The sequence below is a fragment of the Amphiprion ocellaris genome, chromosome 4 (assembly GCF_022539595.1).
Source record: "Amphiprion ocellaris isolate individual 3 ecotype Okinawa chromosome 4, ASM2253959v1, whole genome shotgun sequence".
Lineage (NCBI taxonomy): Eukaryota > Metazoa > Chordata > Actinopteri > Pomacentridae > Amphiprion > Amphiprion ocellaris.
Window position 1 is genome coordinate 28,389,758 of NC_072769.1, and position 26,077 is coordinate 28,415,834.

The 26,077-nt window shown below is 36.6% G+C and overlaps 3 protein-coding genes across 4 annotated transcripts in view; 1 reads left to right on the forward strand and 2 right to left on the reverse strand.

Annotated features, from left to right (window-relative positions):
- Nucleotides 1-4,486, reverse strand: part of wdr17 (WD repeat domain 17) — a 44,224-nt gene extending 39,738 nt beyond the window's left edge. The window contains exons 1-2 of one of the 2 annotated variants that reach the window (XM_023274496.3): nt 4,397-4,486; nt 56-184 (exon numbers count right to left, since the gene is read on the reverse strand). In XM_023274496.3, the coding sequence (XP_023130264.1) occupies nt 56-184; nt 4,397-4,408 (141 nt within the window). In that variant the 5' untranslated portion in view covers nt 4,409-4,486. Of the gene's footprint in view, nt 1-55; nt 185-4,179 lie in introns of both variants that reach the window. The other variant, XM_023274497.3, reaches the window with a different exon arrangement.
- A 537-nt stretch (nt 4,487-5,023) lies between these two features.
- Nucleotides 5,024-8,476, reverse strand: hmgb2a (high mobility group box 2a). Its single transcript, XM_055010207.1, has 5 exons — nt 8,343-8,476; nt 7,427-7,586; nt 6,361-6,509; nt 6,093-6,267; nt 5,024-5,694 (listed from the first exon to the last, which is right to left on the reverse strand). The coding sequence occupies exons 2-5, from the start codon at nt 7,571-7,573 to the stop codon at nt 5,518-5,520; spliced, it is 648 nt and encodes a 215-aa protein (XP_054866182.1). The 5' UTR covers nt 7,574-7,586; nt 8,343-8,476; the 3' UTR covers nt 5,024-5,517.
- Nucleotides 8,477-13,867: 5,391 nt separating this feature from the next.
- pmm2 (phosphomannomutase 2) lies at nt 13,868-23,116 on the forward strand. Its single transcript, XM_023296097.3, has 8 exons — nt 13,868-14,023; nt 16,656-16,767; nt 17,604-17,680; nt 17,896-17,987; nt 18,059-18,158; nt 20,203-20,278; nt 20,367-20,482; nt 21,603-23,116. Exons 1-8 carry the CDS (start codon nt 13,955-13,957, stop codon nt 21,705-21,707), a joined length of 747 nt encoding a protein of 248 aa, XP_023151865.1. The 5' UTR covers nt 13,868-13,954; the 3' UTR covers nt 21,708-23,116.
- Nucleotides 23,117-26,077: the final 2,961 nt, after the last annotated feature.

The window sequence follows — 26,077 nt, forward strand, 5'->3', positions numbered from 1 at the left end:
TGTTTGAGGGTAAAATAATAACAATAATAATAGTAATAACGAGTTGAAACCTCACCTGGTAGATGTAGATGGCCAGAGTAGCACAGTAGGCAAATCGATCTCCGCTGGCGGCACAAACGTCTTTATTCCAGGGCTGACAGCCAGCGGCCAACAAACCCACCTGCTTCACCTTCACCATCCTCACCTGGACACACGGAGGACTTCAGTCTGAGTCATTTTAAACCAGCTCTGAGTCATTTTAAACACATTCTGAGTCATTTCAAAACAGCTTTAAGTCAGTTTTAACACATTTTGAGTCATTTCCGGTGAGTTTTGAACCATTTTTAAGTCATTTTGTACAAATTTTGATTTGATTCGAACCCATTTTGAGTAATTTTAGGAACGTTTTCAGTCATTTTAAACCAGTTTTGATTCATTTTGGTCAAATTTTCAGTCATTTTGAGTCAGATGTCAGTAATTTTAGACAAGTTTTGAGTCATCTTGGACAAATTTTGAGTAATTTTGAACACGTTTACAGCAATTTTTGACAAGTTTTGAGTCATTTTGGACAAATTTTGATTTGTTCTGAACCTATTTTGATCAATTTTGAACCCATTTTGAGTAGTTTTAAACCAGTTTTGATTAATTTTGGATACATTTTCAGTCATTTTGAATCAGTTTTTACCTCCAGCGTCTTTATTTTAGGTACTTTTAGGTAATTTTTTCCGGTGTAGTTGTGTTTGAGCTGCAGCAGGATTAGATGATTAAACAGAGGACTGGATTAATGGATTAATCTCTGCTCTGATTGGCTGCTCCTCTACAGCTCCATCAGTCAGAATAAACCGCCTTCCTTCTGGTTAAACTGGTTCTAAAGGGTCCGGTTTGTAAAAATCAGAGGAGCAGCTTTCAAAGGCGGTTCTTCAAAAACCTCCCGTCTGGTTCAAACCAGCTCATTAGCATCTGAAAGCATCGTTCAGGAGAAAACGAGGAGATAACGAGGACATAACGAGGACATAACAAGGTTCAGGAAGTCCAGCTTCTGTTTCACCTGGAAGGTTTTTGAAGTGACACAGATATGACTCTGTTTCCTGTTTCACTTCGTCAACGTGGACGGGTTTAACGAGTGTTTCTGTCACATTTTCAGGCATTTTTAGCGAACTGGAATCATTTTGAACCAACTTTTGGAAATTTTTGACACGTTTTGAGCTGTTTTAAACCAGTTTTGGTTCATTTTAGACAAACTGTGTCATTTTAAGTACTTTCGTACTCATTCTAAGTTATATTTATCAGTTTTGAGTCATGTCGGACAAATATTGAGTAATTTTGAGTCCATTTTCAGTAATTTTAGACAAGTTCTGAGTAATTTTAAGTCTGTTTTGATTCATTTTGGACAAATCTGGCTCATTTTGAACACATTTTCAGTAATTTTAGATTAGTTTTGAGTAATTTTTGACAAGTTCTGAGTCACTTTAAACCAGTTTTGATTAATTTTGAACAAAGTTTGAATTATTTCAACAAATTTTGATTCATTTCTGACAAATTTTGAGCCCTTCTGAAATATTGTTTTTGCTATTTCATAGAAGCTTTTGCTAGTTTGGACAAATTTTGAGTCATTTGAGTTATTTTTAACCACTTTTGTGTCAGTACGGACAAATTTGGGTCATTTTGAACACTTTTCAGTAATTTTAGATGAGTTTTGAATCATCTTGAACCATTTTCAAGTCATTTTGGACAAATTTTGATTTGTTCTGAACTCATTTTGAGTCATTTTAGACCGGTTTTGGTTCATTTTAGACAAACTCTGTCACTGTGAGTAATGTCAGACTCATTTTGAGTAATTTTTTTTATCAGTTTTGAGTCATTTCTGACAAATATTGAGTCATTTTGAGTCAATTTTCAGTAATTGTAGATGAGTTTTGAGTAATTTTAAATCAGTTTTGAGTCATTTTGGAAAAATTTGGGTAACGAACACATTTTCAGTAATTTTAGATGAGTTTTGTGAAATTTTAGACAAGTTTTGAGTCATCTTGGACCATTTTCAAGTCATTTTGGACAAATTTTCATTCGTTCTGAACTCATTTTGAGCCATTTTAAACCAGTTTTGAGTCATTTTGGGCAAATTTTCAGTCATTTTGAGTCAGTTTTCAGTAATTTTATACAACTTGAGTTACTTTAAATCAGTTCTGATTAATTTTGTCATTTTAGACAAACTCTGTCATTTTGAGTTATTGTCAACCAGTTTTGAGTCATTTTGTACACATTTGGGTCACTTTACAACTTTACACTGGTTTGAGTCATTTGGACAAATTATGAGGCACTTTAAACCGGTTGTGATTAATTTCGAACAAATTTTGAGTCATTTTAGACAAACTGTCGGAGTAATTTTCAACCAGTTTTGAGTCGTTTCAGACAAATTTTGAGAAAGATTGAGTCCATATTCAACCACTTCTGAGTCACTTTAAACCAGTTGTAATTCTGAACAAATTTAGAGTTATTTTAGGCACGTTTTTGAGTCATTTAAAACCAGTTCATTTTAGACAAACTTGACTCATTTTGAGTAATTACAGACACATTTTGAGTAGTTTTTTAATCAGTTTTGAGTCATTTCAGCCAAATTTTGAGTAATTTTGAGTCCAATTTCAGCTATTTTAGACAAGTTCTGAGTAATTTTAAGTCAGTTTTGAGTCATTCTGGACCATTTTCAAGTCATTTTGGACACATTTTGATTTGTTTTGAACTCATTTTGAGTCATTTTAAACCAGTTTTGAGTCATTCTGGACAAATTTTGAGTCATACTGAACACGTTTTCAGCAATTTTTGATAAGTTTTGAGTCACTTTAAACCAGTTTTGATTAAGTTTTGACAAATTTGGAGTCATTTTAGGCAAGCTTGAGTCATTTCGACAAATTTTGAGTCCATTTAAACCAGTTTTGATTAAGTTTGGCCAAATTTTGATTTGTTCTGAATCCATTTTGAGTCATTTTAGGAAAGGTTTGAGCCATTTTAAACCAATTTTGTGTCATTTTGAACAAATTTTGAGCCGGTTTAGGCAAGTTTTGAGTCATTTTAAACCAGTTTTGATTAATTTTGGACAGATTTTGATTCATTCTGAAGGAGTTTCCAGTCATCTAAGACACATTTGAGTCATTTAAAGTCATTTTGAGTCATTTTAGATGAATTTTGAATCATTTAAAATCAGTTTTAGGTCGTTTTAGACAAATTTGGGTCATTTGGAACCTGTTTCAGGTCGTTTTAGATGAGTTTTGAGTTATTTCAAACCAGCTTTGAGTTTTTCAGACAAACTTCGAGTCCTTCTGAACCAGTTTCAGTGCATAAACATTTTTGCATTCACCCTTACAGCTGACATCAGAACAATTTGCGAGTTTTATTTGTGGCTCAGACACTTTAGAGTTAATCTAAAAAACAAATCAGTGACCGATCAGATTCTTCCTGGCTTCTACAGCTAGAGTTTTTTGTCTTCTAAGTTTATAAAAACAACAGAAAAGCTGCTGGAGATGATTATTGGTTGTCAAAATTATTTAGAAGACGTTAGAATACTAACATTTAGACCATGAAAATAACAGATTTCAGAGAAAGTTTATCTGATATTTTAACAGTGTTTGCGTTATGATCCTCAAACACCTGGAAAAATGTGACGCTAAGGAAAATGTGGATTTTTCAAAATAAAAGCTAAAAAAATTCTCAGTAAATTTGAAGCATCGTTATTGAAAACGAACAAATAACCAAGCAGAAATATTTTAGCTGAATGATGAAAAAAATGAGACTTTAGGATCAAGCGTGACTGAAGTGATACCACGCCCGCGCTGTGACGTCACATCAGGTGTGCTTCTTGCCTCCATCGGTTTCTGGTTCCGCTCTAATAAAGCTCACAGTGGCAGTAAATCAGGAGGAACACGGACCCGTTCACGGTCAAACCGGAAGCGTTTCTCTCAGAGGACGTTTTAATTCGCAGCCGATAAACGTCACAGAATCACCTGATCTCACCTGAGAGTCTCCTGACAACAGAATAACTGAAGAACCTCATAGAACAGAATGAGGTTCTCCTGGGAGCAATCAGGACACAGCGCGTGTGTCTGCGTGTACGTGCGTCTGTATGTGTGTGCGTGTGTGTCTGTATATGTGCGTGCGTGTGCGTGTGCCCGTCAGCCGAGCACCTGTGCGGACAGGTCTGATAAATACCTGATCTATCGATGATCGATCCTCGAAGCTTCATCAACAGGTTTCAGCTCCAACTAATCCGTGCGTGAGACACACCTGCGCGTGGCGGCGGGGTCGCGCACAGCGGCGGCGGCGGGTTTTCTGGTGTGCCCGAGCAGCCGTCTCACCTCAGTGTGTGTTCGTCATTAACCGTGCGCCCATTGTGTGTGTGTGTGTGTTTTTTTCTGCGTGTCCTCACCGTCAGGCTCATGCACCGCGGACAGCTCCCGGTGCTGAAGTGAGCAGCACCGATCCCCGTCCTCCTCCAGGTGGGCTGTAACGGCGCCGCTGATTGGTCTGCGGGAGGAATCATCGCGATCAGCTATTGGCTGCCCGCGGCGTGACGTCACACAATCACAACATGACGTGTGATTAAATTAGAGGGAACCAACCAGGATTTATTCACATCTAATCTAGGATATAATCAGATATTTAGATTTAGTGTCATTTCTGCATCTTTTAGTGTCATTTTGGATCCAAGCAATTTTTACATCTTTCAGTGTCATTTATGAGTTGTTTTTTTTTCATCCCATCTTTTAGTGTCCCATTTCTATCTTTCAGCATCAGTTTTAAAAATCTGAACTACTTTTCTGAGTCTGACCTCATTTGACATTTATTGTGACTAAAAGCAGCTGGACTCTCTCTACCTAGACCCAGGTGACTCAAACCTTCTGCCAGGTGTTCATGTTGGCAGTTTGGTCCTGGAGGCAGCAGCTGAGCGCAGGTGTTACTAAAGTCACTAATCTGCACCTAAATAGAACAAAAGCTTCATTAATGGGATTAAACCTGGACCGATTCACCCTCAATAAGTCTCGTTTCCACACGCTTATAATCAATATACAAAATTTTATTACAAAAGAAAATCCGTTCTACAAGTCTTCAGAGTTCCACATTAAAAATGGCTGCAAACACTTTCAATCCAACTACAGATAAATCCTGGCAGTAAAACGACTGTGAAGAAACAGCAGCACCACTACAACAGAAAACATGAGCAGTGCTTCCAGAAACAATAATTTCTTTAAAAAAAAAAAAAACAAAACAACAAAAACAAACTTTACTTGCTGCTGTCCACAGCCTGCACAGAAGTCCATGTTTCATCACAGGAGATTTAAAGCTGGGTCTAAGATGGAACAGCCCAAATTCAGCAGAAAAACAGTTAAAATAAGAAATATATGGGGACTAAGCAACAAAAACTAGATCCCTGAATTGGAGGAGGAGTACAGGTCGGACCTACAGGGACAGCAGGCTATACTGATGGAATCATCCACAAACAGACAAACGGGAGTTAAGCTGAACAAACTTCACATCCTTTAACACACTTTAATCGTCGTCCTCGTCATCGTCGTCCTCGTCATCATCGTCTTCGTCGTCGTCCTCTTCGTCGTCGTCATCATCGTCGGCCGGTTCGGCCTTCTTGGCGGCGGGCCGTCCGGGGCCGCTCTTCTTCCCGGCGTCGCTCTTCCCTGAGCCGCCCTTGGCTCTGTAGGCGGCAACATCCTGGAAAGAAAAAGGAAATTTTTGAATTGTTTCTGAATCCATTTTGATTAATTTTGAACCCATTTTCAACACTTTTCTGAGACTTAAGTCAACTTAAGCCTATTATGAGTCACTATAAACCAGTGTTGATTAATTTAGACAGATTTTGAAAAGACAGTCATTTTGAACCCATTTTCAGTAATTTTAGAGAAATTATGAGTCATGTGGAACCTGTTTTCAGTCATTTTAGACAAATTTTGATTTGTTCTGAATCCATTTTGATTAATTTTGAACTGATTTTCAGTCATTTTACTGAGTTTTAAGTCAACTTAGGCCAATTACGAGTCATTTTAAACCAGTTTTGACCACATTTACTGCACTATTACATTATCATACATCTACTGTGATCTTGTGGGTACCTTCTCGTATTTCTCCTTCAGTTTGGCAGCCTTGGCCTCGTAGGGAGCCTTGTCCTTGGAGGTCTGCTTGGCCCACAGCTCACCCAGCTTCTTGGCGATATCGCCGATGGAGATCCCGGGGTTCTCCTCCTTAATCGTGGAGCGGTGGTCCGAGCAGAACACAAAGAACGCGGACCTGAGGAGGAACAACACGGAGGAAGCTCAACAACCGCAACCCGACAGTGACTTTCTACCGTTGATTTCTTCAAAACACCAAATGTGGACTCACGGGGGCCTCTTGGGGGCATTGGGGTCCTTCTTCTTCTTGCCCTTCTTGGCGCCTTTAGGAGGGATGTAGGACTTCATCTCTCTGTCGTATCTGACCTTATCATTCTTGGCCATGTCCTCAAACTTCACCTTCTCCTTGGGGGACATAGTCTACAGAGGACAAGAGGAAGAAGTCTTAAAACTGAGACATCCAGTCTTTATACTGTGTATATCTAACCTCCTTAATTTATACTTTTCTTGAAGTGGCTCAGACAAGTTCTGAGCCACTTCAAAACAGTTTTGATTAATTTTGAACAAATGTCCTTTTAGACAAATTTTAAGTCATTTTAAACAAATTTTGAGTAATTTCGAACCATCTGAGTCATTTTAGGAAATTTGAGTAATTTTAAAACAGTTTTGATATATATATATATATATATATATTATGATTCAAATGTTACTAATATCTAACTGCACAGTCAGTCAACCCTTTTCATTAAAACACCTTTCTGTCCAGACATCTGCAGATTTTGGGTTTTGTCCCGATTTGTGCTTATAATGTGTTTTTCCCCTCAACATTAGATCAAATAGTGGTCAACATTAATGAAATTAATTCTGTTCAAATAGAAAAATAATTTTCAGCCCAATTTCAGTCATTTTAGACAAATTTTGGGTCATTTAAAGCCAGTTTTGAATAATTTAGAGCTCAATTTCAGTCATTTTAGTCAAATTTTGAGTAATTTAAAGCCATTTTCAGTCATTTTAAACGAGTTTTGAGTCATGTAGAGCCCATTTTCAGTCATTTAAGATGTGTTTTGAGTCATTTTAGACTAATTTTGAGCCATTTAAAGCCGTTTTCAGTCATTAGTCACACAAGAGGAATCTGCATCAAAGTGACGGTAAGAAAAACAAGAAACCATAAGTTTAGTTTAAGACGTGAGGTATACAAATAATATATACAAAATATAAGATAAACAGAAAAACACCACGATATTTACTGGAATGAATTGCAGAAATGGGCACAAACAGCAGCAGTAGTGTGGAAATGCCTGATAAGAGCCAAACTAAAACACCACCCAGTTAATCACCTTCCATCTCTCGGAGCATTTCTTGGAGAACTCGGAGAAGCTGACGCTGGTTCCCGGGTGTTTCTTCTTGTGCTCCTCCCGGCAGGTCGCCACAAAGAAGGCGTAGGAGGAGGTTTTTCCTCTCGGCTTGTTTGGGTCTTTTCTCATGACTGCGATTAACCTACAAACAAACAAAAAACCACCACAAGAAACACAGCCTGTTACTGTCGCTGAGCTACAAAACTTTACAAAAGCACACAAACTAAGTTAATCTAGATGGGAATAAATATCCCCACACCCGTCGTCCCCTGCTCTAAGTCGTGTTTCTGCGGCTGTAATAAAGCCTGCGGCCGCCCGGAGGCTGTTTTTAGGCTCTAATCGGATTTCTGCCTCTCTGGGACAAAAAGACGCGACTCCATTTTGTATCTTCCCGCCTAAACCGCGGCTGCGCCCGAAACTTCCCCAACAAAGTGACCCGGTACGAACCGGTTCAGTCCCACACAAACACGTCGGCCTGTAGTCAGTCGGCTGGCAGTGGAGCCAGAACCACAACCGAACCGAACCGAGCCTCATTCATAGTTAAACCCGGAGCGGAGCTAGCAGGCTAAGCTACCGGACCAAATGGCGTTTGAAGTGCATGTTGCGCACTAAATTGGGCAGATTGAACCGCCGTGAAAACAGACACAAACTCCACCTTCAGTTGATTTAAACGAACACAAACCGACAGTTTCCTCCACAAACACGATTTATTCCAATTTACGCGAACGTTCAAATGACAAATTCAAACCGTAAGTTTACTAAACGGGTTTAGTCGCTGGAAAGCTGCTCAAGCACAAGCTGGGTGTCGCGTAGATTAAATAAAACCGTAAAAGATGACTTTAAAGGATAAAAATAAGAGATGAAGCGGTAAAATAAATAAATAAAGAGCGAACCTTACCTGTTCTCAGCGAGACAACCAGTAACCGACTGAATGAGGAAGAACGCGCAACTGTTTTGTCACCGTCCGCAAGGCCCAACTAACTTGACTAGAAGTAGAGCCTCGGCTCCTCCCCCGCTGCGAGCTAATTGGTCAGAAAATCTGTATTTAAATTTGAATGCAGGGCTCCGGAGGAATGCGCCGCAGCAATTGGTCGAAGCGTCCCGTCAGTTTGTGTGCGTCACCTGAGCGCCGATTGGCTGCGGCGGGGTTTTAAACGTATGGCGCGAAAAAGCTCCTTTGTTCGCTGCTGGCGGAGAAAAACGTCCCGATGTGTCCGGTTACGGTTTAACCATTTGTTTTCTACCGGCAGCAACCACAGAACAGCTTCTGTCTCCGGTTAAATAAGTTAGTAAATGAATAAAAACAAAAACTGTTCAGCGGGTTCATCCAGAAATACAAAAATAAAGACTAAAAACACCAAAAATCATCAAATTATGATTAGAAAAGACACAAAACCACTGCAAAAGATGCACAAATGCTACAAAACAACAACCAACACAAAATCAGAAGAAAACTGTGAAATACCCAGAAAAACATGTGGAATCAACACAAAAAGATGCAAAAATGCTACAGACACATCTGAAATCAACACAAACAAATGCAACAAGTCTCAAAAACACCAAGAAATGAATCAAATTATGACAAAAGACACAAAATTACCGGAAATCACTGCAAAAAGATGCAAAATCATCAAAAAGAGACCAAACTGATACAAAAAAGACAAGAGCACCACAAAAACATCTGAAATTAACACAAAACCAGAAGAAAAACTGAAATTGCCAGAAAATCATGTGAAATCAACACAAAAAGATACAAAATCACCACAAAAACATCTGAAATCAACACAAAATCAGAACAAAAACTGTGAAACTACCAGAAAAACATGTGAAATCAACACAGAAAGACACAAAATCACCACAAAAACATGTGAAATCAACACAAAATCCGAACAAAAACTGTGAAATTGTCAGAAAAAACATGTGAAATCAACACAAGAAGATGCAAAAAGACACAAAAACACCAAGAAATGCATCAAGTTATGATAAAAGACACAAAAGTACCTCAAAACCACCGCAAAAAGATGCAAAATCACCAAAAAGAGACAAAACTGACACAAAAAGACACAAAATCACCAAAAAAACATCTGAAATCAACACAGGTTCTATGTGCTTTGTGGTGATTTTTGTCTTTTTATCATGATTTTATGGATTTTTTTAGTCTTTTTTTGTAGATTTTGTGTGCCTTTTTAGTGATTTTGCTTCTTTTTGTTGTAATTTTATGTCTTTTCCAGTGGTGATTTAATATCGTTTTGAGTCTTTTTGTGTTGATTTCAGATGTTTTTGTGGTGATTTTGTGTCTTTTTTGGGTCAATTTTGTCTCTTTTTGGTGATTTTGCTTCTTTTTGCGGTGGTTCTGAGGTAATTTTGTGTCTTTTATCACAATTTGACCCATTTCTTGATGTTTTTGAATCTTTTTGTGTCAATTTCACGTTTTTCTGGCAATTTCACAGATTTTATTGTGATTTTGTGCTGTAATTTTCATTTCAGTAAAATAAACCAAAAGAAACCTTCCACTGATCTGACCTGTTTTCCATGTGATTTACATTTATTCAGAGGGACTTCCAGCTGCTGTCATCCAGGTCAAGGGTGGGGAAGGTGGAGGTTTGAATCCATGTGAAAGGAAAACATCAGCACCACGTTTTCTCTTTTGTTGGAGCAAGTGGTTGGTTGCAAATCTAGTCTGAGCTAATTAGAAACTCAAATCACGCCATTTACAGCAGCACAAGCAGGACGAAACACCAATTTAACACTGCAGCAGGTCACAAACTTTAATCCATTTCACATATTTAATTCTAAAAATGAGCGAAGGTGTACCAATATCTAAATACAGCTTCTTCTTGTGAAGTTTAACAACTCCAGAAGTGATTTATCTTATAAAGAAGATTAAAAATTCACCATAAACCGTCTGAAATGTCATCGAGAAACAGCAGCTACGGGGTTAAAGATTTGAATTTTAGCATCATATGTGGAAATAACAAAAAAAAACAACTCTTAGTTTTCTGTGTCTCATTCAAACATCCTCACATCTACTGACACAATAAATATTAAAAGGAAAACCCACAACACAAAACGGGTTTTGTACAGAAAAAAAGTGTGTAAAAAAGTAAAATTAAAGCATGTGCAATAGTTAAAAAATATGCAACAATATGCAGAATAATTATCAATCGACCCACTTTTTTCACACATTGAAATCTGAGGCTGTTTGAACAACGTCTCAGGAAAGTTTCAAAATAAAAGCCTATAATTTTCACTGTCGTTTCTCATCGTGTTGCTGATTCAGAATCTAAAATTTTCAAGTAGATAAAAAAAACGTTTATGGTTGAGCTGAAATATAAACAATATTGAAGCTGATGGTCACAATAATACAAAACTAAACATGTAGAATATTTTAATATAAAACTAAACACGTAGAATATTTTAATATAAAACTAAACATGTAGAATACTTTAATTTGAAACTAAACATGTAGAATACTTTAATACAAAACGAAACATGTAGAATACTTTAATATAAAACTAAACATGTAGAATAATATAAAACTAAACATGTAGAATACTTTAATATAAAACTAAACATGTAGAATACTTTAATTTGAAACTAAACATGTAGAATAATGTAAAACTAAACATGTAGAATACTTTAATATAAAACGAAACATGTAGAATAATGTAAAACTAAACATGTAGAATACTTTAATATAAAACTAAACATTTAGAATACTTTAATTTGAAACTAAACATGTAGAATAATGTAAAACTAAACATGTAGAATACTTTAATTTGAAATATTTGGTCACAACATTTTTTTAAAAAGCTATTTTCTTTGAACTTCCATAACTGATTGAACAGACTTGACAAGTTGTACCACAAAAATAAAAATGTTAGTAGATATTCTGATCCAAGTCGAACAGTTATGGAATTGGAATTTCAAAATAAAAAAGTTCTCCAAATATAAAATTTGAGTGTTTTTATCATTAATAGTTAGCGAGATATCGTCGTTCGAACAGCCTAAAATTTTATTGTGCAAAAAAAAGTGCTGAAACTGGGTCGATGGGCAGTTAAAAAAAAATGTATTTTAAATAAATCATTTGATATATCAAACAAAAAAATTCACAGATAGCATGTTAAACGTCCATAGTTTGTGATAAAAAAAGAGGTTTACATGGAAGAACTATTTATGGATCCTCATATACCCAACCGTGACAGAGTTAAAAATAATATAATATAATATAATATAATATAATATAATATAATATAATATAATATAATATAATATAATATAATATAATATAATATAATACAAAACAATATAATATAAAATAGCAGAATGTAACATAATATAAAATAATATAATATAATATAGTGCAATGTAATATAATATAATGTAAAATAATATAATACAATGTAGTATAATTAGTGCTGGGCAACGATTAAAATATTTAATTGCGATTAATCACATGATTTTTCTGCAATTAATTGCAATTAATGCACTGTTATGCGTTCAATTAAATAATGAGTTTAAAAGTAGTACATTCTGCACTTTTATTCTTTAAAATGCTGCTATATGAACAAAAATACAGTAACATTTGGTTTGCAAACACTTTAAACAAATAAAGTGCTTTTTAACAGCAGTATTCCCTTCACACAGCAGCAGTTAAAACATTTCTTGTAAATCTCAACTTAAACATTAATGTAATTAAATCAAGCCAGAGCTATTTGCCACTGCAGTTGCATTAACATTTTATCTGGTTTGTTATATATAATAGAAAAAGAAGTTACCCTCAGAGTCCAGAGCCACAATCACAACATTATAACAGGAACCTTCCCAGCAACAGCAAGTTAACATTTATACATCTGTATTCTTATTTTTTCTCTGGTACCAGCAGAAACATCTTTCTTTCATCAGGGAGCAGCATAAACAGTCTTTGTTCAGTAGCAGCTGTCCTGTTAGTGAGGTGAAAAAGTACACAGCTGGGACTGACTGCAGAAGACTTTTTAGTCTGTGAAGTCCATGCTTGTACTTCTTTTTTTTTTTTTTTTTGGCCTTTTTAGGCTTTATTATATAGGACAGTGGAGAGTGACAGAAATCATGGGGAAAAGAGCAAATGGCTGTGGGTCGGACTCGGACTCTGCATCAGGGACTCTCGTCCTGGTTTATGTCCTCACACAAAAAACCTTCCAGTGATGCAGGTTGAGGTGCATACGTGCCGCTATCCGTTGGTCCTCTGACCGACATCTTCGACAATACTAATCAGAATGCAGTCTACAGCTAACTGCTTCTCTGCAGCTGTTAGGCTGTCTTGTTTTAGTTTATCTCTATTTCTCCCATACGCTGAATGCAGCCACTCTGCCGAAGCTTCCCTTCAGGGTTAGTTTGGGTGAGACGCGATGACGTCCCTCTGTGATGAATGAGTGAGACTTTATCTGGTTCTCTGGTGGTTTATTGAACCTTAACACAGGTTACTGCGGGCCGTAGCCAACGGCAGAATAACTAGAAAAACCCCATAACTTAGCTCCAGAATTAGCCGCCGTTCCCAGCTCGCTCTACTGCTGACTCTCAGCCAATCAGAGGTGAGATAACTAAATATGCCACGTTCACTGACATTAGGTAAACCTGGAACTGAACAATAAACATTGAAACCTCAACATCAACAACATCAGTTACAATAATAATTTTTAAAAACTGCATTAACGCACGATAAAATAATTGTCGGCGTTAATGAATTGATATGTTAACGCGACAATAACGCGTTAACATGCCCAGCCCTAAATATAATATAATATAATATAATATAATATAATATAATATAATATAATATAATATAATATAATATAATATAATATAATATAATATAATACAATACAATATAATATAATATAATATAATATAATATAATATAATATAATGTAATATAATATAAGATAAAATAATATAATACAATATAAAATAATACAAAATAACATAATATTAAATAATATTACATAAAATAGTGTCGTACAATATAATGTAGTATAATATAAAATAATGTAATATAGTGTAATATAATATAAAATAACATAATATAACAAATTAGTATAATATAAAACAATATAAAATGAAGTAAAATAAAATAATATAAAATAATGTAATATAACATAAAAATAGTATAATATAATACAAAACAATATAAAATAAAATAATATAGTATAACATATAACTTAATATAATATAAACTTCCGGTTAAGATCCCGCCTCTTCCGGTATCCTCATGCGACATCAGACTGGTTCCGTTTCTCTCCGCTGCAGCCATAGATATGAATAAGTGAATGAATAGTCTTCTATGTATATCTATGGGAACAGCAGGCGGCGCCACGCAGCTCAGTTCTACGTCAAACACCACAGAAGAAGAAGGAGGAGGAGCTGCTCTGCTCTGCTCTGCGGCGGCAGCATTTGTAGTTCTGAGCTGGACTGAAGAACTACAGAGAACCCGGAGGAACCCGGAGGAACCCGGAGGATCGGACCGGTACCGACATGAGCGACACGGACACGACCACGCTGTGCCTGTTTGACGTGGACGGCACGCTCACGGCCGCGAGACAGGTGTGTGTCAGTGCGTGCGTGTGTGTGCGCGTGTCCATTCACAGAAACACGACAGCAACTTATGTTATGCCACTTCCGGCTCGACCGTAAATCGCTCCGCAGAAGCTGAATAGTTCCGCTGAATAACGGCTAAACTCTGATTTAAAACTTTATAAACTGATAAACAGTACCGAGCTGTCAGCTACAGCTTTCAAACCTGCTGATCACGAACAAATAATCAATTATTTGGTTTTAATTGTCGATTCTAGCTTCTTGAGAAACCCGGAAATGTCTGACGGACCGAAAGAAATTGAAACACTTTGCTTGTTTTTTTTGTAGTTTGTGAGCTTTAGAAGTAAACATTCAAGCTAACTACAGATTTTATAAATCAGCGACGTGTTCTTATAGCATGAACATTAAAAAAAGCAACATTTCGTGATCAACAAACATGCTGCTAGCTTTAACGGCGCCTATGCTAACCGGGTTTCCGTTGGATTCTGCTAGCATCGTGCTAACAACCAGAAACACCAGTAAATCCATTCAGACCAGTAAAACCACAGAAAGTGGTCTTTCAGTGGTCATTTAATGTCTTTTTGTATGTTTGTGTTGATTTCAGATGTTTTTGTGGTGATTTTGTGTCTTTCTTTTTGTCAATTGTATCTCTTTTTGGTGATTTTGTTTCTTTTTGCGGTGGTTTTGAGGTAATTTTGTGTCTTACCAGAATTTAACGCATTTCTTGGTGTTTGTGAGTCTTTTTGCATCTTTTTGTGTCGATGTCACATGTTTTTCTGGCAATTTGACAGATTTTGTTGTGATTTTGTGTTGATTTCAGATGTTTTTGTAGCATTTTTGCATCTTTTTGAAGTAGTTTTGTGTCTTTTTTTAAATCATAATTTGATTAATATTTTGGGTGTTTTGAGTCTTTTTGTGTCGATCTGGTGTCTCTTTTTGGTTATTTTGCTCTTTTTGTACTAATGTTACATCTTTTTAGTGGTGATGCTTGGACTCAAGACCTGAAAACCCAAACCAACTACGTTTATTGACACAAACCTGCAGAGAGAAACTCTGCTATGTAACACCAGGATGGCTTTTATGGACCTCATGCATGCCAATCACTTCTTGTGCTGCTATTCTGCGCTCTTTGTTCTTATCTCCGCCAGGCTCAAACAGAAAGAAAGAAATTATCTGTTTTGCTGTTTATCTTCTCTGTCCTACATTAAAACCAGTCCAGGTGTTTTTACAGATTGAAAGAGCTCAACCAATAGAAGGAGATGTACCTCTTTATGTACTTTATGTCCTAGCAGGACTTCCAGGGAACTTCACCAAACCAGAACTTTACCACAACAAGACTCCTTCTACAGGGCCGGCAGCCAAAATTAAACAAAGTACAGCTGGTTATTTTTATAGGTGCTGTTGTTTTTTAATCAGGCCTTGTACTTCTAATTGTTTAGGATTTTACAGCCTGCCTGAAGCTTGTGTTTCTTTCTCTTCTGGTTTATAAACTGAAGAGTGTTTCCTCACTGCAGAATGAATGTGCAAAGATGCTGTGTCTTAAAAGGATTTAGAATATAATAGAATAGGAGATTTTTATTGTCAGTGTCTTATAAATACATCCTGGACACACAGAGGAACCAAAAAGACGTCGTATTAGCGTCATACATTTAAAATAAAAGTGTCAAAATACAGTATAAACAAAATAAAATGTCTAAAAATCAGGTGACGTGCGATCGCTGCACAAAAAGCCACTAAAACGTCCACAAAGTATCGGGACATTTAGGAACAAGAAGTGACTGGCATCCATGAAGTTCATAAAAGTCGTCCTGGTGCTACATGACAGAGTTTCTCTCTGCAGGTTTGTGTCAATAAACGTAGTTGGTTTTGGTTTTCAGTTCGTGAGTCCAAGCATCACCACTAAGAAGACGCAACATTACTACTAAAACAAGCAAAATGACCAAAAAGAGACGCCAGATCGACACAAAAACACCAAAAATTTTCCTCAAACTATGATAAAAAATACACAAAACCACTGCAAAAAGATGCAAAAATTCTACAAAAACATCTGAAATCAACACAAAATCACAACAAAAACTGTCAAAATGCCAGAAAAACGTGAAATCAACACAAAAGAACACAAAAAGACTCAAAAACACCAAGAAATGCGTCAAATTATGATAAAAGACACAAAATTACCTCAAGACCACCGCAAAATGAAGCAAAATCACCAAAGAGACAAAATTGACACAAAAAAGATACAAAATCACCACTAAAACATCTGAAATCAACACAAAAAGATACAAAAAGACATTAAATCACCACTGAAAAGACACAAAATCTACAAAAAAGACAACAAAAAAAATCATTAAATCATAAAAAACACACAAAGCCGCTACAAAAAAATACAAAATGCCACAAAGACACAAAATCAACACAGAGTAGCAAAATAACCACAAGGAGACTCAAAATCTACACAAAAAGATTTTTAAAAATTCATCGAATCATGAAAAAAAACACAAAAAAACCACTACAAAAAGATTTAAAAATACAACAAAAAGACACAAAATCACCACAAACACATCTGAAATCAACACAAAAACTAAACTAACTGTCATTAAACGTAGTTTGTGTTTCGTTTGTGTTTCGTTTGTGTTTTCAGGTCGTGACTCCAGAAATGTCCACGTTCCTGCAGAAGCTGAAGACTCGGGTTCGAGTCGGAGTCGTTGGAGGATCAGACCTCAGTAAGATCCAGGAGCAGCTGGGGAATGACGGTGAGCAGTTAGCATCTAGCTGTTAGCTTCTAGCAGTTAGTATCTGTCAGTTAGCATCTGTCAGTTAGCATCTAGCTGTTAACATCTAGCAGTTAGCATCTAGCTGTTAGCATCTAGTAATTAGCATCTAGCTGTTAGCGTCTACCTGTTAGCATCTATCAGTAAGCATCTACCAGTTAGCATCTACCTGTTAACATCTAGCTGTTAGCATCTAGCTATTAGCATCTAGTAATTAGCATCTAGCCGTTAGCGCCTACCTGTTTACATCTATCAGTTAGTATCTACCAGTTAGCATCTACCTGTTAACGTCTACCAGTAAGCATCTAGCTGTTAGCATCTAGCAGTTAGCATCTAGCTGTTAGCATCTAGTAATTAGCATCTAGCTGTTAGCGTCTACCTGTTAGCGTCTATCAGTAAGCAACTACCAGTTAGCATCTACCTGTTAACATCTAGCTGTTAGCATCTAGTAATTAGCATCTAGCTGTTAGCGTCTACCTGTTAGCATCTATCAGTTAGTATCTACCAGTTAGCATCTACCTGTTAACGTCTATCAGTAAGCATCTACCAGTTAGCATCTACCTGTTAACATCTAGCTGTTAGCATCTAGTAATTAGCATCTAGCTGTTAGCGTCTACCTGTTAGCATCTATCAGTTAGTATCTACCAGTTAGCATCTACCTGTTAACGTCTATCAGTAAGCATCTAGCTGTTCGTATCTAGCTGTTAGCATCTAGCTGTTAATGTCTAGATGTTAGCATCTACCCGTTAGCATCTACAAGTTAGCATCTGCCTGTTAGCATAGTTAGCATCCGGCTGACTGTCCACTTCCTGTTGCAGTGATCCAGAAGGTGGACTACGTGTTTGCTGAGAACGGACTGGTGGCCTATAAGGATGGAACGCTGCTGTCTGTACAGGTGGGACTATCGTAGAACCTGATCGTAGAACCTGAATGTAGAACCTCAACTTAGAACTTGAACATAGAACCTGATCATAGAACCTGAATGTAGAAACTCAACTTAGAACCTGAACGTAGAACCAGAACACAGAACCTGAGATTAGAACCTGAGTGTAGAAAGTAAATGTAGAATGTGAGGGTGGTTCGGTCATGTGACAGGAAATGTTCTTTCAGTCCATCCAGGCTCACATGGGAGAAGAACTCCTGCAGAACTTCATCAACTTCTGCCTGAACTACATGTCCAGGATCAAGCTGCCCAGGAAGAGGTACGAAGAGAACGTCTCCATGGTTCTGGTGTCCGTGGTTCTAGTTTGTGACTCTGTTTGTGTTCTTCCAGGGGAACGTTCATCGAGTTCCGTAACGGCATGCTGAATGTGTCTCCGATCGGTCGCAGCTGTTCTCTGGAGGAGAGGAAGGAGTTCTATGAGCTGGACCAGGTAGAACCGGAACCAGTCAGAGAACGCATCGTTTATGTCTGATTCATCAGTAGATTACAGATAGATGTGGTTCATTTAGACCCGACATGAATATTCTGAGCTACCGGTTCCTCTGTTCTCTGTTTCTGAGCCGAGCTGCATTTATTGATTCATCCAGTAGGTTGGATTTTCCCGTCAGGATCATTTTCTAATAAGTTCTGAGGAATTTTTAAATATTTTTTCAACAATTCTTCACAGATTTATGACATTTCAGACAGTTTTTAAGTCATTTTTGAACATTTTTTTACACAAGTTTATGTTATTTTGGACAAATTTGGATGTATTTTGAATATTATTTTCAGCCATTCTGCATTTATTTATGCAGTTTTGAACAGTTTTTGAAGTTTTATGTGAGTTTATGTCATTTCAGACAGTTTTAAGTCACTTTTGCATGTTTGTGTCATTTTAGACAAATTTTGAGTCATTTTGAATCTGAATAATTCCATGTATATGTGTTTTTCCTCTAAATCTAAATTCTTTGGTTCTTACAGAATCTATCTGATGAAAAACAGTTATATTTGGTGAATCGTTGAATGAAGTGTTTTTGATGAAATTTCACGTATTTAAACATGTCTTTAACCCTCCTGTTGTCCTCATTTACAGGAACCAAAAATTATAGTTTCCTTGTCTGAAAAAAAATCCAAAAATTCAGCAAAAAAATTCCCCAAATTTCTGAAAATTTGCAAAACCTTCAGGAAGAAAATTCCAATAATTCCTTAAAAGTTTCACTTAAAAGTTTTATTTTTAAAAGAGCATTTGTAAATATTTTTTTAAAAAGAGTAAAAAATCTTCAAAAAAATCCTAAAAACATCTGAAGTGATTACATATATATCAGTGAAACTTCTAATATTTTCTTTAAGAACGTTCAGGTTAGGGTTAGTTAGAATGTTGTTAAAAAAACTTTTTTTTAAAATATTTCTTTTTTTTTTACACCAAAAAATGTTCAAAAATTTTCCAAAAATGTTAAAAATGTGGAAGTTTTCACTATGAAAATATATCATTGGAAAAAAGTTTCCCTGAAAACTATTATTTTAAAAAAAAATTTAAAGAAAATATTTTCAAAAAATGAGTAAAAATCTTCCTAAAAATCCTAAAAATATCTATACGTATACATATATATATATATATATATATATATATATATATATATATATATATATATATATATATATATATATATATATATATATACATATATATGTGTGTGTGTGTGTGTGTGTGTGCGCGTGTGTGTGCACGTGTGTGACAAAAATAACAAAAATATTTGGAACGAAAATTCTTGTAAATATTTTCAAAAAAATTGTAAAAATCTTCCAAAAAAAAATCCTAAAAATATCTAAAGTGATATTGTTTCCCCGCATTTTCAAACTTTAAATTTGCAAAACCATCAGGAAGAAAATTCTAATAAGTCCTTAAAATTTTTTTTTTTTTAAATCGCCCAAATTTGGCAAGAAAATTCTTGTAAATATTTTGAAAGAATGAGTAAAAATCTTTTAAAAAAATTCCTGAAAATTTCTAAAATGATTACATATATATCAGTAAAACTTCTATTTTTTTGTGAATGTTCTTAAAGAAACATTTTTAACATTTCTTTTTTTTCACCAAAAAATGTTCAAAGATTTCCCAACAATGTTGAAAATGTGGACATCCCAAGTTTCACTGTGAAAATTATTTTTTTTTCCACATTTTCATACTTTAAAATGGGTCAGTTTGACCCACAGGACAACACAAGGGTTAAAAAAACAATTAATAACTGATTAATGGTGTAAAGTTTTCTTTAATTTCTTTTTAATGTGAGAATATTTGTCTTTTCCCTCCAGTAGAATTAAAGCAGCTTCAGCTTTGCTCGTTCAAACTATAAAATTCCATTTTTCCTGCTTAAATTCACTCATTTCTCTGACTGAGTCGAGATTTCAGCTCGTTTTCTGACTGAATCGTTCCAGTTTGGACTAAAAAGGTTAAAAAAAAAAGGCAGATGTGAGTTTTTCTTTTGTGCTTCTTCCAGAAAGAGAAAATCAGGGAGAAATTTGTGTCGGTTCTAAAGGAAGAATTCAAAGGAAAAGGCCTTTCGTTCTCCATCGGTAGGTCGTTCAGAGCAGCATCTGTGTTCTAAATGACAGCAGAATAACGTGGTGTTTAAATGTAAATCCTGTTCTAAACGCGCTGCAGGAGGTCAGATCAGCTTCGACGTGTTTCCTGACGGCTGGGATAAGAGGTACTGTCTGGGCATCGTAGAGAAGGACAGCTACTCCACCATCCACTTCTTTGGAGACAAAACCAAACCGGTGAGTGTTTAATGGCTGCAGGAGAACGTACGGACCGTCAGCGTTAACCTTTTATCATCAGGAGCCTCAGTCTGATGCTTTCACTGGCTTCAGTCAGCCTTTTAGATAAACGATGAGGTCAAACTTTATCAATCCTGAACGAAAACCAGAGGTGGTGAAGCACAAACCAGAAATATTCAGTTTACCTGAAGGTGAAAATCAACACAAAAAAGTGTGAAATTACTAGAAAAACCTGAAATCAACACAAAATTATGCAAGAAGACAATAAATCACTGCTAAAAAGAAGCAAAATCACCAAAAAGAGACACAAAATTGACACAAAAAGACTCAAACACCAAAAAATTCATCAAATCGTGACAAAAAAAGATTGAAAAATCACCACAAAAACACACAAAACCACCACAAATCATGATTAAAATGTGAAATCAACACAAAAAGATGAGAAAAGACAGAGACATTAAATCCCCACTAAAAGACACAAAATCAGAAAAAAAAGGAGTGAAATTGCCACAAAAATGTGAAATCAACACAAAAAATATGCAAGACATTAAATTACCACCAAAAAGACAAAAAAAATCACCTCAAAAAGAAATAAAATCACCCGTCACAAAATCAACACAAAAAGACTCACAAACACCAAAACATTCATGAAAGCATGATTAAAAAAGACTGAAAATCACCACAAAAACACATGAAAAGATGCAAAATCACCACTAAAACATGAAATCAACACAAAAAGATGCAAAGACTGCATAAAAGGACATAAATCAGCACTGAAGACACAAAATCAGAACAAAAAACTTAGAAATTGCCACAAAAAGATGCAAAAATGCCACAAAAATAACATAAAATCACCACAAAAAGACATAAAAATCACCCCATAAAGACATAAAATCACCACATAAAGACATAAAATCACCACATAAAGACCTAAAATCACCACATAAAGACCTAAAATCACCGCAGACAGTTTCATGGTTTTGGGATGTTTGGTTTCTAGAACTCCTGTCAGACTCTGGTGGAACTAAAACCTCAGTCAGACTCTTTCAGGTGTTTGATGACGACAGGAAGCTCGTTAATCCAACAACAGGAAGCTCGTTAATCCAACCTTCTGTTTCAGGGAGGAAACGACTACGAGATCTACAGCGACCCGCGGACCGTCGGACACGAGGTATCGAGTCCGGAAGAAACTCTGCAGCTCTGCCAGCAGCTTTTCTTCTCCTGAGAACCTCCACGACTAAAGAGACTAAACCTGAAGCTCTTCCATCAACCAGTCGTCCTGCAGCGTCTCCTTCGTCTGAGTCTGAACCCAAAACTTCAGTTTTCAGATGCTGGATTTGTCTGGATTTGGAGCTTCTTCTGTTTTTCTGTTCAGTCCTTCTAGATTCATAAAAAATATGTCAGAAGTTTCTGCTGCCATCTGGTTCTGGTGTTTATTAAAATGTAGAAACAACAAACAGGATCTGAGCAGCTTAATGATCTGTTAGCATTAAAATGTTGCTGCTAATAAACAACAGAAATCTACAGACCTGGTGGTCTCCCACAAAATAAACATTAGCAAAAAAACGCTAAGATGCAACTCTTGAATTTGTGCCATTAACCAAACGTTTTCTTGGTTGTTCATGTTTCTGTGGATGTTGTTGCCTTTAAATGGGAAGAATCCAAAAGAACAGCGCCCCCTTGTGGTGTTTACCACCTCAGAACTGGACATTTAGTCAAAGTTTATGCTGTAGTTTTGGTCACATGCAACGTTTATCGTTTTAGACAATGTTCGAGGAGAATGTAGATGATCCTGATTTTTGTTTGCATTTCTAACGTTACTCTCGTTAGCTCGCTAAAGTTGTGCGCCAATTTCGCACGAAATTCATCTTGCTAACATTGGCTCACAAACTTTTACTTGCTAACCTTAGCTTGCTAACTTTAGCCCACTAACATTTGCTTGCCAATTTTAGCTCAATCACTTTAGATGGCTAACTTTGACTCACTAACTTAAGCCTGCTAACTTTGACTCATTCACTTTAGCTTTCTAAGTTAGACCTCTTAGCTTGCTAAACGTGTAGCATCAATTACCTCGAGGTCAATTTAAAGCGACTTTCTGAGTTTTTGTGATTTTAAAATACTGTCAAACTATCGGAGTCGTCCACGCAGCGGTTTCTAACCATTGTTCTCTAGAAAACAACCAACACAGTGAAGATCTTCATCCGTCTGTCGCTGTTGCTCAGAGTCTGCTACTAAATGATATCACCAGAACATAAAAGTTCTTTTCTGACATATTTTGGTTTCATTTTGTTAAAGTAGAAGTTGTGTTTTTACAGTCTGGGGTCTGAACTGCAGCACATCACTTTTTGTTTTCACCTTTTAGATCATCCCATGTAGACGAAAGATGATAAAAACTGATAAATGAGAACCTGAGAGCTTAAAGTTGGTTCATAAAACCAGAACATCACAGAACTGTAAAACCCCTGCATGAGTGTGTAGTAAAGCTTTATAAGGAACAGTCATGTAACGTTACTGATCCGTGGCACTTAAAGTTTTTATGAAGATTCTACTGTAAAGATGTGAACTGTGAGAAATAAACGAAGGGAACAATTCTCCTGTTTTTACAGTAAAAATAAAGTCTAAGCTGAAACCTGACGTGGTGTGGTGTGTCTAAGTTTTGCTTTTTGTTTAAAAACCCATTAAAACACTCACAGGTTGTTGCTGAAGTACAGTTGTGCTCATAAGTTTACATACCCTGGCAGAATTTATGATTTCTTGGTCATTTTTCAGACAATATGAATGATAACAAAAAATTTTCTTTCACGCATGGTAAGTGGTTGGGTGAAGCCATTTATTATCAAACAACTGTATTTACTCTTTTTAAATCATATTGACAACAGAAACTACTCAAATGACCCTGATCAAAAGTTTACATACCCCACTTCTTAATACCATGTATTCCCCCCTTTAACATCAATGACAGCTTGAAGTCTTTTGTGGTAGTTGTAGATGAGGGTCTTTATTTTGTCAGATGGTAAAGCTGCCCATTCTTCTTGGCAAAAAGCCTCCAGCTCCTGTAAATTCTTGGGCTGCCTTGCATGAACTGCACGTTTGAAATCTCCCCAGAATGGCTCAATGATATTGAGGTCAGGAGACTGAGATGGCCACTCCAGAACCTTTACTTTATTCTGTTGTAGCCACTGACAGGTAGACTTGGCCTTGTGCTTTGGATCGTTGTCATATTGGAACATCCAAGTATGTCCCATGTGCAGCTTCCAGGCTGATGAGTGCAAGTTTTCCTCCAGTATTTTCTGATAACATGCTGCATTCATCTTGTTTCCTGTGCCTCTGTAGCTCACACATCCCCAAAACATCAGCAATCCATCTCCGTGTTTCACAGTAGGGATTGTGTACTTCTCATTATAGGCCTTGTTTACTCCTCTCCAAATGTAGCGTTTATGGTTGTGGCCAGAAAGTTCAATTTTGGTCTCATCACTCCAAATGACTTTGTTCCAGAAGTTTTGAGGCTTGTCTCTGTGCTGTTTGGCATATTGTAAGCGGGATGCTTTGTGGCATTTGCGTAGTAACGGCTTTCTTCTGGCGACTCGACCATGGAGCCCATTTTTGTTCAAGTGCCTCCTTATTGTGCATCTTGAATCAGCCACACCATTTTTTTTCAGAGACTCCTGTATTTCAGCTGAAGTTATTTGTGGGTTTTTCTTTGCATCCTGAGCAGTTTTTCTGGCAGCTGTGGCTGAAATTTTTGTTGGTCTACCTGACCATGGTTGGTTTCAACAGAACCCCTCAGTTTCCACTTCTTAATTAATGTGTGAACACTGCTGATACGCATTTTCAGATCCTTGGATATCTTTTTATATCCCTTTCCTGTTTTACACAGTTCACTTACCTTTTCCTGCAGATCCTTTGACAATTCTTTTGCTTTCCCCATGATTTAGAAGCCAGAAATGTCAGTGCAGAACTGGATGAAAGATGAAGGGCCTGTCAAGAGCCCAGAAACTCACTGACCTTTTATACACACACATTGATTATAAGCAAATAGATCACAGGTGAGGATGGTTACCTGTAGTAGCCATTCAAACCCGTTTGTGTCAACTTGTGTGCCTGTTATCAGGCCAAACCTCCAGGGTATGTAAACTTTTGATCAGGGCCATTTGGGTACTTTCTATTATAATTTAAAAAGAATAAACACAGTTGTTTGATAATAAAAAACTATAGCACAACACTAACCATGAGTGAAAGAAATGTTTTTGTGTTATCATTCATATTCTCTGAAAAATGGCCAAGAAATCATAAATTCTGCCAGAGTATGTAAACTTATGAGCACAACTGTATATATATATTGTAAAATATGGAGACAATAATTAATCTTCCAGCTTTAAAGTAAAACAACTTTCTAGAAACATTATGTCAAGTTTCTGTTGCACCGACGAAGCTTCTAGTTTCAGAAAATAAGTAAATATTTAAACAAATGGTTGAAATATATTAGGTTCTTGGTTCGGGCGGCTCCAACATGAAGACCTGATTCACAGACTTTTATCTTAAAACTTCATTAGCCACACTTCTAGCTAACAAATTCAACTTTTAGCCACAATTTTAGCTAACAATTTCAACTGTTAGTCATACTTATAGCTGACAGATTCAACTGCCTTAACTGTTAGCTAACAATTTCAGCTGTTAATTGTTCTGGCTAACAATTTAAACTGTTTGCCATACTTCTAGCTAAGAATTTAAACTGTTAGTCATATGTTTAGCCAACAAATCCAACTGGTAGCCACACTGCTAACCAGCAAATTCAACCATTACCCACATTTATAGCTAATAATTTCAACTGTTTGTCATACTTATAGCTGGCAAATTCACCTGTTAGCCACACTCTTATTCATTTCAATTCAGTTTTATTTATAGAGCGCCAATTACAGTCAAATTGTCTCAAGACGCTTTACAGAACCCATATAAACCCCCAGAGCAGCCCTAAGGCGACAGTGGCAAAAAAAAATTCCCTTTTAACCGTGGAAAAACCTTGAGCAGAACCCGGCTCTTTATGTGGGAGGACAGAAGAGGTAGAGAGGGAGGGATGGGAGAAGAGGGGGGAGAGGAACAAGGAACATATAACACACAGTTGGAAACATGTATGATAAGATAGATGATACATACAAAGTACAAGCTAGCAATGAAACTGATTCATAGTTTCCTGTTATGATGTACGGCTCCGGCATTAAATATACTACATATATAGCTGGTAGTAAAATTGGAGATGAGCATATCAAATATAGTGAAAGTGATGCAGAGCAGATTGGTGGAAATGGGCAGCTGGAAGCAGTGGGGTGGAGGAAGGTCAGCAGCAGCATCCCATAGTGGACATGATGGAGACTAGGCCAGTTGGTGGGAGAACAACCACAGATCTGAAGCATCCAGCTCTGGGACCAGGGACACTCGGAGAAAGGACACAGGGAGAAACAGAGTTAGTGTAATGCATTAACGGTATATATAGTAAATACATAGGTAGTTAGAGAAGGGCTCAGTGCATCAAGAGGATCCCCAGCAGCCTAGGCCTATAGCAGCATAACTAGGGGCAGACTAAAGGGACGTCAAGAG

What these genes read in the sequence shown, in the direction of transcription:
- pmm2 (XM_023296097.3), top strand. Translation starts at nt 13,955, where the DNA reads ATGAGCGACACGGACACGACCACGCTGTGCCTGTTTGACGTGGACGGC. An exon ending in ATCAAGCTGCCCAGGAAGAG is followed by an intron (nt 17,988 to 18,058) that starts GTACGAAGAGAA and finishes GTGTTCTTCCAG; the next exon opens with GGGAACGTTCATCGAGTTCC. An exon ending in AGGCCTTTCGTTCTCCATCG is followed by an intron (nt 20,279 to 20,366) that starts GTAGGTCGTTCA and finishes AACGCGCTGCAG; the next exon opens with GAGGTCAGATCAGCTTCGAC.
- hmgb2a (XM_055010207.1), bottom strand. Translation starts at nt 7,573, where the DNA reads ATGAGAAAAGACCCAAACAAGCCGAGAGGAAAAACCTCCTCCTACGCC. An exon ending in AATGCTCCGAGAGATGGAAG is followed by an intron (nt 6,510 to 7,426) that starts GTGATTAACTGG and finishes TGTCCTCTGTAG; the next exon opens with ACTATGTCCCCCAAGGAGAA. An exon ending in AATGCCCCCAAGAGGCCCCC is followed by an intron (nt 6,268 to 6,360) that starts GTGAGTCCACAT and finishes GTTCCTCCTCAG; the next exon opens with GTCCGCGTTCTTTGTGTTCT.